This window comes from Lampetra planeri, chromosome 24 (assembly GCF_965212315.1).
Source record: "Lampetra planeri chromosome 24, kcLamPlan1.2.h2, whole genome shotgun sequence".
Taxonomy (NCBI): Eukaryota; Metazoa; Chordata; class Hyperoartia; order Petromyzontiformes; family Petromyzontidae; genus Lampetra; species Lampetra planeri.
Genome location: NC_136130.1, coordinates 9,816,334 through 9,836,123, shown reverse-complemented (window position 1 = coordinate 9,836,123; position 19,790 = coordinate 9,816,334). Strand labels below are relative to the sequence as shown.

The 19,790-nt window shown below is 50.9% G+C and overlaps 1 protein-coding gene across 4 annotated transcripts; it reads left to right on the top strand.

Moving 5' to 3' along the window:
* The first annotated feature begins 17 nt into the window (after window positions 1–17).
* Window positions 18–19,202, top strand: LOC144726747 (uncharacterized). Of its 4 annotated transcripts, none has more exons than XM_078605613.1 (8): window positions 18–268; window positions 1,997–2,406; window positions 3,756–3,869; window positions 8,173–8,375; window positions 12,009–12,332; window positions 12,708–12,933; window positions 15,404–16,590; window positions 16,718–19,202. In XM_078605613.1, exons 2-8 carry the CDS (start codon window positions 2,074–2,076, stop codon window positions 17,706–17,708), a joined length of 3,378 nt encoding a protein of 1,125 aa, XP_078461739.1. In that variant the 5' UTR covers window positions 18–268; window positions 1,997–2,073; the 3' UTR covers window positions 17,709–19,202. The 4 variants fall into 4 exon arrangements, with proteins under 4 accessions (XP_078461739.1, XP_078461735.1, XP_078461737.1 ...); XM_078605609.1 differs by having other exon boundaries at window positions 1,997–2,418; XM_078605611.1 differs by having other exon boundaries at window positions 25–286; window positions 1,997–2,418.
* Window positions 19,203–19,790: the final 588 nt, after the last annotated feature.

Below are 19,790 nucleotides of genomic sequence, written 5' to 3'. Positions count from 1 at the left end.
CCCAGTGGCTTTGGGTCATCCACCTTTACGGCAGCGAATGTCGCAAAATTTTGACGCCGTCCCGAAGCAAACCCCGCTGGGGCTGTCCTCAGCTGATTGTCATTTAATATTTTGTTGTTTAATAATAATTATTATTATCGATTATCCACAGAAGATTTAAAAACACACACACACGACGCTCGTAGGTTTCAATTGGTTAACGTGGACGTCGGCTTTGCTATTCACGGACGGGGTTGTGACCGCGGGCTCGGCACGAACCTCGCCAGCTGTGAGTGGGGGGCCCCGGGTGAGGTGAGGGGCAGTGTCAGGGATTGGGGGGCAGGGATAAGGGCAGTGTCAGGGATTAGGGGGTAGGGGTAAGGGCAGTGTCAGGAGATTAGGGGGTAGGGGTAAGGGCAGTGTCACGAGATTAGGGGGTAGGGGTAAGGGCAGTGTCAGGGATTAGGGGGCAGGGGTAAGGGCAGTGTCAGGGATTAGGGGGCAGGGGTAAGGGCAGTGTCAGGAGATTAGGGGGTAGGGGTAAGGGCAGTGTCAGGGATTAGGGGGTAGGGGTAAGGGCAGTGTCAGGGATTAGGGGGCAGGGGTAAGGGCAGTGTCAGGGATTAGGGGGCAGGGGTAAGGGCAGTGTCAGGGATTAGGGGGCAGGGGTAAGGGCAGTGTCAGGGATTAGGGGGCAGGGGTGAGGGCAGTGTCAGGGATTAGGGGGCAGGGGTAAGGGCAGTGTCAGGGATTAGGGGGCAGGGGTAAGGGCAGTGTCAGGGATTAGGGGCAGGGGTAAGGGCAGTGTCAGGAGATTAGGGGGCAGGGGTAAGGGCAGTGTCAGGGATTAGGGGCAGGGATAAGGGCAGTGTCAGGGATTAGGGGCAGGGGTAAGGGCAGTGTCAGGAGATTAGGGGGCAGGGGTAAGGGCAGTGTCAGGAAATTAGGGGGCAGGGGTAAGGGCAGTGTCAGGAGATTAGGGGGTAGGGGTAAGGGCAGTGTCAGGAGATTAGGGGGCAGGGGTAAGGGCAGTGTCAGGGATTAGGGGCAGGGGTAAGGGCAGTGTCAGGAGATTAGGGGGCAGGGGTAAGGGCAGTGTCAGGGATTAGGGGCAGGGGTAAGGGCAGTGTCAGGGATTAGGCGGCAGGGGTAGGGGCAGTGTCAGGAGATTAGGGGGTAGGGGTAAGGGCAGTGTCAGGAGATTAGGGGCAGGGGTAAGGGCAGTGTCAGGGATTAGGGGCAGGGGTAAGGGCAGTGTCAGGGATTAGGGGGCAGGGGTAAGGGCAGTGTCAGGAGATTAGGGGGTAGGGGTAAGGGCAGTGTCAGGGATTAGGGGCAGGGGTAAGGGCAGTGTCAGGAGATTAGGGGGCAGGGGTAAGGGCAGTGTCAGGGATTAGGGGCAGGGGTAAGGGCAGTGTCAGGAGATTAGGGGGCAGGGGTAAGGGCAGTGTCAGGGATTAGGGGCAGGGGTAAGGGCAGTGTCAGGGATTAGGGGGCAGGGGTCAGGGCAGTGTCAGGGATTAGGGGGCAGGGGTAAGGGCAGTGTCATGGATTAGGGGGCAGGGGTAAGGGCAGTGTCATGGATTAGGGGGCAGGGGTAAGGGCAGTGTCAGGGATTAGGGGGCAGGGGTAAGGGCAGTGTCAGGGATTAGGGGGCAGCGGTAGAGTTGGGACAGGGGTCAGAATTAATAGTAAGTAGTAAGGTCAGTGTTATGGTCAGAAGGGTAGGAAGGGTTAGAGGTGAGAGAGGGACAGGGGTTGAGTTGGGATAGAGATACGGTCAGGCATTGGAAATGGGTAGGTGTAGTGTTAGGGGTTTGTTAGGGATTCATGGAAGGGATAGGGTTATGGATTGGGATAGGTTTGGGGGTTCGATTAGAGTCGGTGGTTGGGTCAGAGGCTCGGAACGGGGGTAGGATTCGGGTCAGCGGTAGTATAAAGGGTAAGGTTAAGCATAATAACTGGGGTCGATTTAAGGTTGTGCTGGGGTCAGAGTCTCCTTTATTTAACCCCGCAGGTTGATCCCTCTGGGATGTGAGGTGATGACCGCGACCCCGAGCCGGGGAGCCGAGGCCTTGAGAGAAGAAGCGGGGAATGTCACTGCTGGCTGGCCGCAGGTCCGTCCCGACCACAGAGCAGAAAACAACGGGCGAAGCGAGAGCAGGCGATGCAACGGGACGAGGTGGAAGCGAGGACGGAGGGTTCGGAAGCAATGACCGAGAGAGAATCGGAGCGGATGAAGAGAAAGGAGAGGGGAGGCGAGAAGAACCACGGCAAGGGGAGAGAAGACGAGGAGGACCATGTGGTGAAGATGACGGTGGAGGAGGACGAGGCTGCCAGGGACTGGGCGAGCGCTTCCTGTGCCGTCACTTCGCCCGCGGCGAGGGCTGCGTGATGGGAGACGCGGAGCCAGAGAGCGAAGATCAGGTCCTCGCCAGGGTCAGGGGTCAAACACTGGCACGAGTCTGTGTGATAAATGTCCGTGATGAATCATTGCTTCTATCACCAAGTAGCCCCGTGTTCAAAGGCTACGATCAACTCTGCTGGTGGTCTTGAGCCAGTGGTAGAAATTCAACATTCCCATAGCGGAGGCCAGAATATCCATGCAAGGACCAATGTTGAGGTTCAATATTGTGGTACTTGATTGAACTCGGAGGCGTGATGGACTGAGCTGTCCCCTGCTTGGCTCAGACGGAACCCATTACAATGTGTTATTCATAAATGAAAATGTCACGTAAATTTGGCTGTTACTGGCGCCAACGTGAGATCATGGTCAGCATTCTGTTATGAATATCATCGTTGACCGTTTACGACTGGAATCCTGTGCAGAAAAGTGTAATTTTCCAATAGAGTATTTGCGAGATTCAAAGGGCTGAACGGATGAAAGTTGCGAGGCTGTCAGATGTGGACTGTGGTGGATTGGGTAGCACGGTCCACCCAAACTGCAATCGCCTCTGATGTTATACTGTTATCAGGGTCGTGTGTGGTCTGGGGAAGGACTTCTGCTATCTTGAAAATGTTCATGACATGACATTCTCATGAATGAAAGTCATATTTTTCCCAGTTAAAAATAAATTATTGACAAAAAAGAGGTATTACTCTTTTTGGCTGTCAGAATTGACGTAATGTATGAACAAGGCCATAATGCCACCATTTATCAAGTGTGGGTTTGCCATTGAGATTTTTTGTTACAGAAATTGTATGGTGAGCTAAGCACTCATGCACTATTTATTCCAGATTATACCATTAGATGGCAAACATGGCAACTATGATGGTGCTCTTGCACACCTGCACATCAGAAGTTGTTACTAAGTCCATTGAATTTCACTTTGTTTACTTTGTCCACTGCTGTGTGAAACAATTAAGATTTTTCTTTTTAATTGGCTGCCACCGAACAAAATTTGGCTCGGGTCCCAAGGACATTGTAACTGGTAGGATTAATCTAAAGGAAAGGACCATTGTTAGGGGATAGGGCTTGGATTAGGGTTAAAGATAGGTCGAGGTTAGGAATATGGTTGGATTTAGGGTTGGAGTTAGGGTTAGAGTGGGGTGTTTTAGGGATAGGGTAAAGATTAGGATTAGGTTAAGATTGAAATGATGTTTAGGTTGGGGCTATGGTTTTGAATTAGAGATAGTGTTGGATTTATAGTTGGGTTTATGGATAGGTATTGGGTTTAGGGATAGGGCTATGATTACTAATTGGTTGCAGAACTATTCTTCATGCCTTCAGTATTTTGCACAATAGCACTGCTCATTTTTTCACTCCCTTTGTGCAGGTGGTGATGTTCTTGGCAGGTGTGCTGGGCAGAATGGGCCACGGACCGCACCAACCCTTGCAGACCGAGCTCCGGGAGATGGCATTCACCTCGACCAATTCTCAAGATGTGAAGGTACCACCTAATTTCCACTTTTTCCAACAACGGGCAGGGATAGCGGTCACATGGGTGTGGACATGGGCAAGTAAACGGTCTACTGCTGTGTTGCCACCAGCCTTCTGGTAGCTTGCAAAAATGGCAAACAGGATGTGAAAATCCAACACCTGGTCATGCGAGGGAGGGGCACTTTGCTCGGGGGTGCAGCACATCCTACCAAATGCTTGCCTTACCACAACCAGTAGTAGACATGTTAGGTGCACCAATTACAAAGAAATTATCATGCGCACGATACATACATTGAGCTGTGCATACATAAATCGATTACGTTGAATTCATGAACATTATATGTAGATGATATGCTAATATTATATATATAGACAAATGGTGTGAGCCTAACTATACAAACAAAACAGAAAAGAAATGAGAAAATACAAATGAGATGGTAAAAACCAGATAAAATCTAGTCCAGCCTTGTATTGAATCGTAATCCCAAATCATGAACAATCCTTCAAACCACAAAGGTTGGTGAATTCAAACTAGCCAATACCACTAACGCCAGCCCCTACCCTTGACCCTAGCGCTACCCCCGGCGCTTAACCGAGCCCGCTTTTTAATTCGTATTTGCTATTCACTTTCGGTGTGTACAGCACAGCAACATGAATCGCACAACAAAGGGGGTCCATTTGTTCTCTGCAAACTTAACAGGAACGGTTGTGCGTGGGGAACAGTGGCTGTCGATAAGTCTTCACAAAACGTGAAAACGAGAATCGCGAAGGAAAAAAATCCAACGAATTAAGAGGTTGTAAAGAATACATTAGACATTATTCCCAAGTTTTTTTTTTTACTAAATACTGAATCAGTACATCGGGGAGAAAATGTACCCGCAGCAGAGTATTATTCAGGGCGATACAAACCGACGCCTTTTCCCGCCTTTGGAGAGGGGAACAATCCCCTCTTGTTTGGACTTGCTCCGCTTTTACAGAATAACCCCTTTTAGGGGAGCCACGGGGAGTGACCCCCCCCCAGCCCATGCCGCCCTCTGCCTCCTCCACCCGCCGCTTGCTGGGCTCCTGTCACTTCCAGGGTGGCTGCTGCACCCTGGTGTTTTGTCAGCATCACTGACACTGGCGACGCCCGTCGGCGAAGTCGTGCTGGGCGTCGCTGGGGCCAGGGTCTGGCGCTGGCTCCCAAGTTGCGATCGCCAGCGAGGCCATGTGTTTGAATTTTTACAGGCCCGGCTTGCTGGTCGACAGTTTAAGTTATAGCAGCAAACAAACGCGATTGGCGCTTTGGTGATTGAGCGCGATTCAGAGTAATTCAATGGGGATAAGATCATAAAACCGTGACAGCTGTGAAAATGCTCAGCGAGAGTTTCTTTTTACAACGCGAGTCTGCTCGTCTTATTACGTAGCAGCAGGGGTGTATATACCCGAGTGCAGGACGAACGCGGCTACTGCTGCCGTGAGGTTGTGTTTTACCCATTCCCGTCGCCGCTCGTGCTCCCAGCGCCCCTGATTGAATCCCACACGACGCGACGTGCAAGCGCTCCCAGTGTGAGATACCCGCCTTCCAGAAATTACAGCCTCGGCCTGGTATACAATTTACTTAGAACAGAAAACACATCCCCGCAGCAGTGAGGACCCGCATGGAGGTGAAATTTAGCTGCCCTACCATTAAAATCTAATCGTGGCACATTAAAGAAACAATGTGGGTCTTTTGCCAATTCAGTGATTTTTTTTTACTGCGACTGCCGGCGCTTTACCGCAGGTATGGATAAGAGTTTACCGTTATTGCACGCGCTCGTTTGTGCGCAATCTGACCTGTGGCATGGTTGGGCAGAGTGCTCGATTTATTATCGGAAGGGTTGTGAGATTGAATTTCAGTTCATGGTCAAGTCGGCCATTCATCTCTTCTGGGTCGAAAAGTTGATTTGCTTCTTCGTGAAGAGTAAACGGTCATCATCCGATGGAGAGACAGGGCATTTGCGTGAAAATGTGGAATTTCCAATGCTGACTTAGAGCCACCGATGGAGATGAACACTGCCCCAACACTTGTTTGGGCTGGGAGAAACTTGATCTAAGGATACAGAAGTTTTCCTCTTTTTTAGGAATTTTAACAACTAAAGTACACATTCTGCTGTCTTTTCTAGTAGTGTTCTTCTGATATATATGACATTATTTAGCGAACTTGCTGTATTTGCTATTTATCTTTCAATCCAAATTTACAACCTTAACCCATGCAGAATTTGGCACAGATGTGGCTATCCACCTGCCCATGGTCTCTGTCTTGCTGGTACCAGTGGTGCATCGCTGCTTACTTGTGCGTAAGCCAGAAGAATATTTGCATCGTAAAGCTGTAGTTTCGTTTTATTGCTAATTGGGAATTTGCAGCGGGGGAAACCTTACGGAGTGTAATCCCAGCGATGAAGTAGATTTAGGAAGTATACTTTTAATTGGTTTCAGACTACCGCGAGAGGCTGTAACCTCCTCAAGAGTAGCAACTTCAGTGCGAGCTGTTCTCGACCAACGCACATATGACAACAATCAGCTGATTTATGCACGCGGACTAAATGCATGGTTAGCTCTTAATTATACGTGCAGCCCTCAGAGCCACGAGTGGAAAAATGCTGGAATGCGCCCGGCTAGAGGGGTTTTATTTTCTCTGCCGACCCGCTTTTGGCAATTCGCTAAAACGCAGCCTATCGCTTTGGAGGTGGCTGGGTAGCTCGGGGGGGATAATACCGTGTGGGAGCACTGAGCCGACACCGCCGGAGAGCCTGGGTTCAATTCCGGGTTTCATCCACCCGTGATTAAACCGGGTTTCCAAGTTGATGGTCTCAGCTCGGTCACCAATGACTGCACAGCAAAAATACGATCATTAAATGTGGTTTTTAATTTAGTTTTCCATATTCCAGCTATGAAAACTGAATATATCTGTTTGATGCCCATGCGATGAATGCCGTATGTGTTGCATTGAAAACGTGGCAACTGGTTGTGTGTGAGAGGCCTTTTTCAAGGGACTTAAGAAGTAGATGATGTTATCTTCTTGGGCCAAATGAGAGTTCCAAATGGAAATATCTTGTGTCTGACACAAATAGGACAATTAGAATATTATTTAGAGAAGAAAAAAACACACAAAATACACCTAATGAGCACCTTTTCCTTAAAGGTTCCATTGAACCTCGACAATTTGAGGTGTGATTCTCTTAAGTGCAGCTTGTTTGTAATAAATCTCATTTAAATGGCGTCGAGGAAACACATTTTGACTCGACTTCTTTCATAATCTTTCTCACTTGAAGTGATGATTTGTTTAAATTACACCTTCAATGACTCGTACGTCCACTACAGATCACAAGCAACCACTTTGGTGACTCCCCAAGTCGAGTCCGCTTGTAGCGACGTGTGTGGCTTACAAGAGGTTACAGTTACCGGGGGCGATCTCGTCGCGTGGCGCGATAAATCGTCACGGGAGCCAGCGAGGAAGAAGCGGGGGGTCATCTCGTGCACCCGCGGCCACGTAGTCTGGTACTGACCTCGCACTCAGCGGCCCGGCGAGGATCGTATTACCCAAATGTAGACTTGCCAGTGCGGCCCGACGGCGCCAGCGTGCGCACGCTGGCGCCCTTCCGAGCAGGTCCGAGGTGTCGCTGTTGGCCGTGCTGGATGGTTCCCGTGCAGCTTACTGAAATTCCGCAAACAGCTATTCCAGGCACGCGGCATTTTGTGACAGAGCCGGCGTGTGCTTTGTGGGGGGGCTGGTTAAGGACGGGCTACTGGTGTTTGTTCGATTTCACATCTTTGTGCCAGACGTTGTCCCCTGGAGGTCTGTTTTTCGGCACATGTAGCCTAAACAGTCTGGTGCAGGCTGAGGTATGAAGCAATGGAAACTGTAAATGTCTGAGAGACAGGGTAAACATCACGTGAAGTGATGCTTTGTTTAAGGCCGATCGCACGAACTCTCCTGCGCTGCGTGGGTCACATTCAAAAATATACAAGACATTCTTTTCCAAGGCCGGTACGCGCGTGGCGGGGCTGAATGTGCAAGCGGGGCCTTCGTTCCCGCTAAACTCCCCGCGCAGTTCTAAACACAGATCGAGAATTCTCATCCATCTTTATGACAAGACTTTCATATGTCCTCCCGTTCGGTCAACGTAAAACTCCATAACAGAACAAAATAAAACGAACCTCTTTAACGCGCACTCATTAACGCCCGCATTTCCACGGCACTCGTCTCCCGCAACCCAGACACTCTCGCCACCCCCTGCGCACGCCCGCTGCTCTCTAACTCTCGCCGCCCTATTGCCGTCCGTCGCTTGCAGCCGGCGCTGGTGCTCTGCTCCCCGCCGCGGCTTCTCGCCTGGGCCGAAGCGCTGGAGAGGCGCGGCGCGGGCTGCCGGGCGGTGGTCGTGGACGGTGCCGAGAGCGCTGGGGCCCTGGCCGGACTGCTTCACGGCGGCCGCCACCACGAGGTCGCCGTTGCTACGTACGCGACGGCACGACTTCACCTGCATGAGATGAACAGGTGCTGCGTGCGTTGGGGCTCGGGGGCGTGTGCCACCAGGTGCAAGGTGGTACCAGGCGCAGGTGGTACCAGGTGCAGGCATTCACTCTCCAATAATCTCTGCCTCATACTATACGTGTCCTCTATTCGTTTGTTACGTGCCTTCAAAATTGGTGAACGTGAAAATACGAGGACGTGTGCTTTTTAATTGGTGAATAGGACTTAAGCCTGGGCCCGATCATTTTTTTTTTTTCCATTTCTGTGCATGGGCCTGTGCAAGCACAGACCCCTATGTATCAACGTAATAGACTCGGGAGCCTCGATTTGAACTCTTACTGCGCTGGGGAGGAAATTCGGCAATAAAAAGGGGGGTCAGTGGCTTCTCGGACCCTAATGGGAGACTTAAACCGATGGCCAAGAATGGCAGGCCACATTTTGAAATAGTCAGGGCTTTGTGCCTCATTGCTCCAATTGTCATTAAAGAGTGAAGGGAGACAGAAAGGGCTCTCTCTCTCTCTGCCTGCCAGTGTTGCATGACTGTTCGGCAAAGCCGTAAATGTTTTGCCAGGTGTGTGCAAAGCTGTTTGGCTTTCTGTTTGAGCTAGGAATTTTTATATATATATTTATGTATATCTATACATATACACACACACATGCACAGTACACGAACCGCACGTGTGTGTGTGCATATATATATTTTACAATGGGTGCATTCACCACTCTTTTACGCATCTGCACAGACCGTGGAGGCTGCGTTTACACGCGGCGCACATGTGTGCCAGAAAGCCACGACAAGAACCGTGGCCTCGGCTACAGCCAGCGTGCTGCTTCGAAGTCCCCTGGCCGGTGGCGCCTTAGCGCTTGATTCGCATTGCCGATGCCACTGTCGGTTTCACTCCACTCGGTGGTGCCGACGTAGAAACGTCTGCAAGGGTTTTCTTGCAGAAGGAAGTTGAAGCCCGAAAACACACACAGTCTCGTAGATGGGATAGACACCTGTGTTCTATATCCTGGGCCGCGTGACCCAAGTTTGACACTTCATCAATAAGAAAAAAATACTTTACAATTACGGTAATGCACGCCCGCCAAAGCGTGTTCTAGTAATGTGCAATAATAACGTGCTTGATTGTAGGAAAAATGTAACGACAGTTATTATCGTTAATATCATTTACGGTACGTTGTCAAACGAGTGCTGGCTGAAAGCCTCCCCACTTTACGCTTTTTAAGCTGAGTGTTGATTCAGCAGCTGAGACACTTCTGTAGCGGTTCCAAGTGCATCAGATGGCAAACTAAAACATGGCTAGGAAACCTCTTCCTTATTGAGGGCTGAACAGGACTTTCAACTGCGCACACTCTCGTGTTGTACCTACTGTAATCACCCAGGAATGTCTGTCCTTAACGCTCGTGACGTCACTCCACATCGACCAGTCACCTTCATTAATATTCATGAGCAGGTGACGTCCTCCAAAGGGACCCCCCCCACCCCTCATTAATAATCATGAGCGGGTGACGTCACTCAATATGGAGTACTCCCCTCCCCCTCACTAATAATCATGCGCAAGTGACGTCACTCCACATCGAACAGCCCCCCTCATTAATAATCATGAGCAGGTGACGTCCTCCAAATGGACACTCCCCCCATTCATAATAATTAGCGGCTGACGTCACTCCACATGGGGGGATGAGGCGCCTCCTCCCCCCTCCTCGGTGTCAACTTACAACCCTCACTACAAAGGCAGAACCCTCACGTCACGCGATCTCCGTAACGCTGTTGAGACATCAAAGTAAAAAGGACGTCATGATGAACAAGGGATTATAACCTTTAAATGAAATAGGTCTGCGTCACCGCGCCCTTACAAATTGCACACGCATTATTGCAATGAATATCACGTTGCGGTCTGCTTTTCCCTTGCAAGTTTCAGATTTACTGCAATACACCCGTCCTTGGACGGGCAAAAGGCTAGTCCAATAATAACGTGAAAAATAACGAGGGCTCACTTCAATTATCGCGCTATATTTAGAAACATATTGTCGCCAGGTGGAAAATATTTCCCCTCTTCGTACCCGATTCGTGAAAGCTGATTGCTTGCAGTGACGCGCGAATATCGTTTTGCACGCCATTTCAAAGCGGTGGACCACGTGTCGCTACGCGCCACGCCAAGTGAAGCCGCGGGCTGTAGGTTGCCCACCCCTGGGCTAAAAGGGACAGACATTATCGGGAGGCTTGAGAGGCGGCGGGAGCGGTGCTCTTTGGATGATACCACACGTATCTCTCAGCTCAAGGGTGGGTTGACCGTGCTCCTTGTTCTTCATGTACAGCTTAACCAACAAAGCCTCGGCTGCCCCTCGCCCATCAATTCTGAGAGAAGCAAAAACAACCTCTTTTTTTTGTGCGTGCTTACATTTTTTTGCAAACGGCAGTTTGTGTTTATAGTTTTAGCGTGTTCCCTTTTGGATTCGTTTTATTTTTGTTTAATTGTGCCAGTCATTTTCATCCGTCCGCTTGTCATTTGCCATATGTTAGGCTATGCGTGAGAGACTGTGTGCGTGTGGTTGTGTGTTTATATACCATGTGTGTGTGTGTGTATGCTGTGGGGTGAGTGGTGGTGCAGTGGTTATCGCACTGCTCTATAAACCCGGCAGTCCCAGCTTCGGCTAACATCAACGGCAAGGGATTTTTGGACCAGCCCCTGGGATTACCCTAGGTTGACTAAGCATGAAATGAGCACTGCACCTGGTGCAGTGTGTAAATATCAGCACTGAGGAGACAAAGGCAGTCAGGTGTGGCATTAGCCAAGTTACCCAATTGTACACCTTTCCAACCCAAATAGGTCTTTTGTCATCAATGTATTTGGGTATATGGGGAATCTTTGTCTTTTGTTTGTTTCTATTGGAAGTAGAGAGTGGTTGTAGTGGTTCACATATTGCACAACAATTATGGTTTCCTGGGTTTGATTCCCGTTGCAATATACATCAATACTAGTGGCAAATTATTTCTGGATTTGGTCTCGGTCTCCTCTAAGTCAGCTGAGCATAAAAGGAAAGTCTGGAATAATTTGTCATTATCAGTACCAATGTATATCAAGGTAGCTCTGCTTGGTGCTTGCAGCTAGGGGTATACAATTGTATTGTGTCGTTGGTTAATATCAATTCGGAAGCCAAACGATACGAGCATTGAATCGCATATTTAAGAATCATTGTTTTTCCATTTGTATGTGATGCGCTCTCATGGCCCCTGCAGCTGCAAAAGGTCACTAAATTAATGATAATATTCAAAAGACACAAATTTCTTGAATTGAATTGTGCTCCTGAATTCGTGACAACTCATCGACTCGCCGGAGTTGCGGTTCACAGTTATCCCCCCTTTTGCAGTGTTCTTCACTAATTTTCAGAGCGGGGCCACTTTCGCCGATAAGATAACACCAGTGTGAGGTTAGCCACACATTTCAAACCATTGGGTTTGACAGCACCATGGAGTGTTTTTACATTTGCGTATTGTCGGAGGCCGCACGTCAGGGTTCGCACTAATGGCCACCAGAGGCTGCCCGTGGCCCGCAGGCCTTGCAATGAAGAACAATGAAGAACATTGCAAGGCCCACGTGTGCTGCCCCAGCCTTAGTAGGCGCTCGGTAACGGCTGGTGGTGCTCGTGCAGCGTGCAGTGGTCGATGGTGATTGTGGAGGAACCTCAGCGGCCGGGGGACCAGGATGGGGAAGCCGAGCCTTGGCCCCCAAAGGGACAGGGGCAGCACTGCGACTCAGGGCCCCTTGCCCCACATGAGGGCCCCTGGCCAGCGCAGTCGGAGCATCACGCCGTCCCCCCGTGCCCCGTCGGTGCCAGCGTCACCACCTCCAACTTCCACAACCCCTGGATACGGGACTGGCGCACGCTGCGTGCTATACGGTGCCCCGTCCGCATCGGACTAGCGGCCACCGCCCTGAGGAGCAGTCTAGTGGATCTGTGGAGCATCGTGGACTGGTAATGGCCTGGGTGGCACGTGGCTGCCCGCACAAAGTGTTGATCGCTGGTGGTGGCACTTATCGTTGCGAGGCGACCGTCTTCCCAGCAGAGCATGTGAAAGGAATCCATCTCGGCTTTTTTCAAAGCCTTCGGGCCAGGTGTGGCTAATAAAGTTAAAGGGAAAAATGTGACAATAAACCAGTGCGATTCACATAATCTGTATTAACCACACCTGGATTGATAACGTTGGAAAATTTTAAGTGGATTCCTTTGTTCCTAAATCCTTTAAGACGTGGTCTGGAGAGGCCACCGGCAAAGCAGCAATTACAACGGTGATATTTATTCGTTTAGCGTGGCGTTGGCGCAGCTGTAGCGGTTGGCGTTGCCTTTCAGGGCGGTGCCCGGTAGCCTGGGCAGCATTGGAGAGTTCCGCGAGGAGTTCGCGTCGCCCATCGAGACGGCACGCCGGCATTCGGCCACCGGGCGCGAGCGACGCCGTGCCCAAGTGGCCACGCGGGCTCTTGCTCGCCGTCTGTTCCCACACCTCCTCCTCCCCTACTGCCGCCGCTGGTGGACTTCCGCCGAAGCCACCACCGCCACGCGGCACCACAGCAGCCAGGTGACCCGATTCCCACGCGTTTCACGGGCAACCTACACCTGCCATCCTCTTTGCTCACAAACTCTGGCTTCGTAAGTGATGGTTTGTGCTACGCACGTAGTCTGGGGTGCGGTCAATCACAGGCACAGCCTCCAAGGCTGGGAACACGGCTCCAGAGTCATGTGGCACAGTTGAAAGAAAAACAAATTGCGTCAACGAATCTAATGTAAGATGCATCAAACTCGATATCCATCGAGTGAGAACAGAAAACTGACTGCCACGCAAGAGTAGTTCTTCCGAGTAGGTGAGCAGACGAGTCTCAAGCTACGAGGCCAGGTTCTTGCTGAAGTCTGCGCCCTCCAGGCCAGCTAGCAGAGGCAGTGTTTCCCGGCGCGTGTTTCTGTCTCGCTAATTCCGGTGCATCTCCTGTCCGCTCCGAGTAGTGGGATTCCCTTCCCCCGCTACCAGTGTCAGCCATGAGTGGCGGCAGCACAAAGGCATCTCGCTCGCGGCGCTCTCGCACACGAATTTAAATCGGCGTGGTTCTCGGTGATTAATACAGAGCGGTCATTTCCGAGTGCAGTTAACCGTGGATTCTTCTCCACTTGGGGGGTAAATGGGCCACACGATGTGTAGGAGAAGCCAGCAAATTTACCCTTCCACAAAAACAACTTGAATTGCTTGTTTTAATCAGCGAGGGCTTTAACAACGAGAAGTTTGTTTTGGCTGCTCGTCGCATTTAGGTGCACAAAAAGCGCCGTGGCCCAAAAGAGCGGCGGCGAACGGGAGAGTTTGCGACGCTCACACCATAAACAAGGACGGTAACATAAACACAGTGCGGCCCCGCACGCACTGGGGCAGTCTCTCCCAGCTCGCTTGCACATGCACGTGTAGTGGGCACAGGCGGTGGTGGCTGTGCGTGTGCACGTGTGTGTGCGCGCGTGTGTTGTGTTGGGAAGAAAGGAGACCACCCAGGCACTCTCCCGCTGCCGAGCCACCCAGCCTGCCCCCACACTCTCCACCGACTCCCTCCCACCCTCCCCCACCCACCACATCCCCCACCAGCTCAGAGCCAGGTTTACCAAGTGCACTTCCTGAGCTAATAAATCCAGCAGCCGGTGGGACAGCCGGGAGCCATGGTGGGGCAAAAGGTGGGGCATCTGGTGGGGCAAACGGTTGGGAGATGGGAAGAAGATGCCGGGCACAGACCCACGTCGTCGGGCCCAGGTGGCGCGTGGAGGGCGACTGGGGATGGGCGAGCTGAGGAGCGGCGCGGGCTGTGTGATTAAACGCCCGCTGTGCCGAGGCTGGGGATCCATGCTGGACTCCGTTTATTTCTCCCCTTCTCCCACAAGTGCTTTTAATCACAGTCGAGCAAAGGCTGCCTGCGCCATTAATTAGAAAACACAACAATGAAATGTCAGACTCATACTTTTCAACGAGCATATTTTTATTTTTTTTCCTCTCTCTTCACTTTAACAGCATTTCCTTTTGTTGTCCTGGCTCGGAGCGACTTCACTTTGTGATGAAAGGTTTGGTTTTCTCTCTTTCCCCCCCATCACTCACTGCTGTCATTTAATCCAACGTTGCTCCTAGTAAAGGGCAGTCGGATTCACTGAGATTTTTTTTTTCTGCCCACGATGACGTCCTGGACAAGCGCGCGTGGCGGTCACGCTCCGTGTGACCGCTCAACGTGCCCTGGGGAGTTGCGCTGTTGTTAAAAGGACATTGCGGTCCCCCAGGGTGGTCGCGCCCAGCAGTGGAGCATTGACTCTATAACAGGAATCAAAAGTCAACGTGTCTTCCTGCTCAAACAAGTAAAGGGGCAGCACTGGCAGCCCTGAGCCAGTTTTGAAATGTTTTTCTTTGATGTAGCAGTGGCCAGTATTTCTAAGGGTCTTTGCTCACAAGAGCTCACAAGAGCAAAGACCCTGAGCCAGTGTTGAAAACGTCATGTTCTCATGGCAGTGACCAGTGTCGCTTCCCACAATGTGGTACTCATTTTATGAACTTAAGTCCACCGCTCACTCGACTCGGCTGTACGGTTCAATTATATTTATATCAGTGTGCTCTGGCCAGAAAAAACTTTACCGAGTCTCAAGACACATTTTCAGGAGGGTCCTGTTTGGCATTCTTTCCCGGAGGGAACCAGAATTTCTCAAATTTGTGCACGCAATAAAAGAATGTGAAAGGCATGGCTGCTTGTGCAAGCCGTATCGTTACGGTATTTTTATTTGGCCGAAACCTATTTTTTACACGCACACAACAGGTGCCAATTTTCCCGGTTTGTAAAGTTCACATTACAGCTTTCAGGGTGCAGCATTGGCCCTGCGCCAGGTGTGGTCTAATTCTAACCCACGTGCGTGCCCCAATTTACATCTGCTCATTTTTTAGTTTCCATTGTAAAATGTAAAGCATGTGGTTGCATTGTTTCCTCGGGCAACAGCCTTACTCATGGCCACAATTGCTCGTGTTTTATTCTGCCGAACAGGACGACGCACGAGCTGGGGACGCTGGGGAGACGGTGGCGTGCGGCAGGGCTATCAGCGGGGAACAGTGGGCGCGACGGGCGCCGGTGGTAACGGCGCTCGCGGCAGTGGCAGACCCTTGCTGTGACAGCACCAGCAGTGACAAAGGGGTCACCCACTCAATCGTAACCGCGCAGGTTCATCCCTCAGATCGACTGCAGCAGCCCAGCCTGCCGGGCTCAGGCCGATTCACATCCTTCCTTGAAGAGTTTGCCGAATTTTTCGAAATGAGTGGCGAAATAGCGGAAAGTGCATCCACCGATAATTCGTGTAGCGATTCCGAAAAGGAAACGGGTGCCCGCCAGGGTGACCCGGACGAGCCACGTGGAGTTGGTTGGCCGCAACGTTTGAGCCGGCGTGTTGACGGAATCTGCGTTACTTCCACCTCGGAGCTCACAGAGAATCTAGTCCCAGAGAGTCCGGTTTCATGTGTCGCTCAAACGGAAAGCAGCCATGAAGGTGGCAGCAGCAGTTTAGAACAGCAGAGCAAAGAGAGGGACATTATTTCTGCTGTACCAGACACGGGCGATACATCCAGTAACAGTGAGAGGGAGCGTGCGTCACCGGCAAAGGAAAGTTGCGCATTTCAACGTAGCCCTGCGCACAATGCCGCAGCGCTAGAACAGAGTATCGACAGACCAAGATGTCAACGCAAAACTTCAGAAGGAAGTTCATCCAAACTGAAGATCGCTAGGCACAGGCAGAGGAGCTCTGTGGCTGGGGAGGTCAGCGATGAGTCGGACGACATCGGCATCTCCTCGTCAGACGAGCTTGTTATGCCGGCAGCTGTGAGGAGGACGGGAGGAGTTTCCGTTCAAGCCGGGGCATGGGTTGCACCCAGACAAGCAAAGAGGATCGTGTTTGAAGGGGAAACCCCGGAGATCAAAGCCTTCAGTTTGTCATCTGATGAAGGTGGCGTCACCACTGGGGTTAGGGCGGATGTCCGAAGTGACAACCCACTCGGCACAGACGCCACCCCGGACGACGTGCGGCAACGCACTGAGCCCCTACTTCCGCACAGCGACCGCCGGCCACAGCAGGAGGCGGTGGCTGCCGCAGGGGGAGCCCCCATTCTGGACTCTGAGTCAAGAACCCTCAAATGGAAGGGCGTTCCTGTGACGATCGGACGAACGCCAGACACCATGCGGAGGTGAGACTCCAGCTACATTCACAATACATTATGACAAAGAATTCCACTATGCAAACTTGTCCATTTCAGCATAGTTATGGATGGATGTAAGAGGCTTGCTGTGCTTTATTGATTTTCCTTGTTGCAGGGAGCATTTCGAGGCAATGGCCAGACACCGTGGCCTGGGTTCCGTGCAGGATCTGGCCACGCTGATTCTGCACAGCGACAGGGAGGGACGTGTGAAAATCATGCAGGACTTCTACACCTCTCGCCACCCCGAGCTGTGCGACGTCCTCACCGAGCTGTACGCCACAGGCGTGGATCCTCGTGACGAGAAGCCTCCGAGAGGCAAACCCCCTCGAGCACGCAAACCAAGGCACGGCGCTCCGCTGACCTACAACAGCAGCTCGGGCTCGGACGATGCGCAAGAAACAAGTTGCCGAACTCGTCACAGGGTGGCAGTTGCCCGGGGTTTTAAGGACGAGGTCCAAGCAACCCGAAAAGCGTACACATGTGTTCTTGGTGATAACAAGCCCGAATTTGTTCCGAGTTCTGTGACAACAAAGGAGGCCCCTGAGCAGGAACGAGGTCTGATTTGCTCATCAGCTGACCTGACCGGGTCAAAACAACAGCTTCGCAACAGCCATGTTTTCTGCAGCAGCGGCAGGCAAGGTTTGACTTCGTTAGCGAGTGACGCTACTGTTGAGCCAGGAGCAGCAGCAGCCAGAAGTTCCACGAACGACCTCTCCGAATTGCTCGGGGACACGTCAATCCTGGCTGATTTTTTCGGGCACAGGCGAGGCAAGGGGGACGGCAGAGGTGGGGGTTGTGGGAGAAGCAGAGGGCGGCCCGGCGGGGGTGAGGGGAAGCGGGCATCCACAGCTGCACTGGAGCCGGGCCCAGTAGTGAAGATGCGTGCAAAGCGGAGGGACTTCCTGGATGAGATCCTGAGTGGCGATGGTGGCGCTGACAGTGTGGAGCAGTTGATGGACCCATCCAGGGTGGAAGCCATGACTCGGCCCGGCCTCCTCCACCGAAACAAGGCCACCGCCGGGGGGCGGGGGGAGTACTATGACCCCTGGGACACGGCGCTGTGGAAGAAGAATGAGAGTTTCTTCCTGAAGCGTGGAGATTCCTGAAAGCTACACGTGTCGATTTCATGATGGCCACAGAGAAAAAAAACCCTGCAATTGTGACTTTACTTAGCAACAGGGAGCCGAGGTTTAGGTCGCGGCTTAAGCACGGCATTGAGGTTTGTGGCTCAGGTCCAGCAAATATGAAATGAGTGCTTTTGTAATGAACTTGCCTGTGGCTTATGGTGAGTAATAATATATCATGGGATTTAAAGTGTAATAATTAAGCAGGCATGTTAAACATTCTTTGCCACCCAGCAGCATGCATTTTTCGAATAGCTAATGAAATGCACATCGCTCGGTGAAGTTGCTGTGCGTTTAACTCGTACGCTCCATGACCAATGTTATGATTCAGAATTTTTTTGGGGGGTTGGATCGCATGAGTCCATTTCTAATGTGTGTTGTGCACCCTCCTCCACCCGACAACCAAGTAAATACAATTGTCAAGTGAACAAACACACCGTTATTTAATACTTCAGCTCACAGGTATGTTGAGGTGTAATACAAATTGTTGAAGGTTGTTTGCTCACCAACATACCGCAGTGCTCGAGCAATAAAATGTGGCCCGTTTGTTCACGTGACCGCTTTATTTGGCGGGTAGAGGCGAGCCTACATTTCACATTGGCATTTTACTCGCACGACGATCTGACCCAAGAATCAACGATGGATTGCGCATTCATCACTTCGTTTGCCAAGGCAGGTGGTTGATGCCAGGAAAAATCCAAGCTTAGTTTGGGCCTAAATCCCAGCATGCTGTAGCCCAGGTACCGTGGGTGCTGGTGGTGCAAAAGCACCGGAACGCGCCTCCAAGCTTGCACACAAGATATACACCACGTGACTTCAGTAGTATTCTTAATTTTAATTGCCCTCTTAGAATAAAAAAATGTAATGTAAAATAAATAATCTTGAAAAAGAACAACAGTCTAGCTTAATTACTGCATTGAACAGCATGCTACGTTTTAAAATGTTTCTAGAAATAATGTGGTGTACACCTAAATGACGTTTTAGAGGTAATAATTTTTATGTAACCAGTCAATAAGTAGTATTTAAAAAAACTTTTTTTTAAACACGCTTTTATGAAATGTACTAGTAATGAAAGACCTCCACGACTCCGGGATGTGGCCCCGAAGCTTGCCATAACGTAAGGGACCGTGGCTAATTACAGCCAACGTTAGTTGACCGTGGAAAATTAGACCCAAGCCGAAACATAACATATAGAAAAGAATGTTTAAAAATATATATTTTTTATGATAGAATATAGTATTGTGATCAGTATGACATAAGTATACCAAGTTTGCAGTCGATACCACATCGGAAAGTGGGTTAAAATTTAGTTACAAGATTTGAGGATACAACGACAACAACAGAGTGAGTTCAATGAAAGCGTGTAAAAAAAGCACTTTTTAAATAAAACTATTTTAATTAATTTATGTACCGTGCTCATTATTTTGTGTGTCTAAGCAGCATTCCTCATCTGTTAATAAAGATTTATTTAAACAATTTCATGACAAACAATTACCTTATTTTTATCGATGTCATTACAACCCGCATCAAATTGCTCAATTTCTCTCTTTGAAAAGAAAAAAAAACGTATTGTTTGATTCTGAGAGACAAGATATCACTTCTCCATTAAACAGTGGCGCATTTATTCTTCCACAATCGAGTAAAATAACTCCACCTCCCGCATCGACCCCGGCGGGATGATCGACCGAGTCGATCCTCGACCCGGATACGAACTCACGACTTTCCGACCGCGAGTCGAGTCTCCCGCCTCTCCACCACGACGCACGGCAGGGGACGGAGCCCCGCTCTCCTGGGCAGTCCGCGGGACGTGACCCGGCCTCCGTTCGGCGGCCGAGCGAAGTGATCGCAAGCCGCCCTCCAGCCACTGGTTGGCCATCTGCACGGACGCCGATCTCGCGCCGCGATCGGCGCTCCGAGCCTCTGGCAGCAGGCGGCTCCAGACCGGCGCGTGAGCACCTGTGGTGACATGTAGCAGCAGCGGTTATTTTGACCATACTTCGCCACGCCGGTCAGTGTGGTTTGTGAAGGCTTGAATATTAAGCCTAGAGTAGAGCGGTGCTAGGA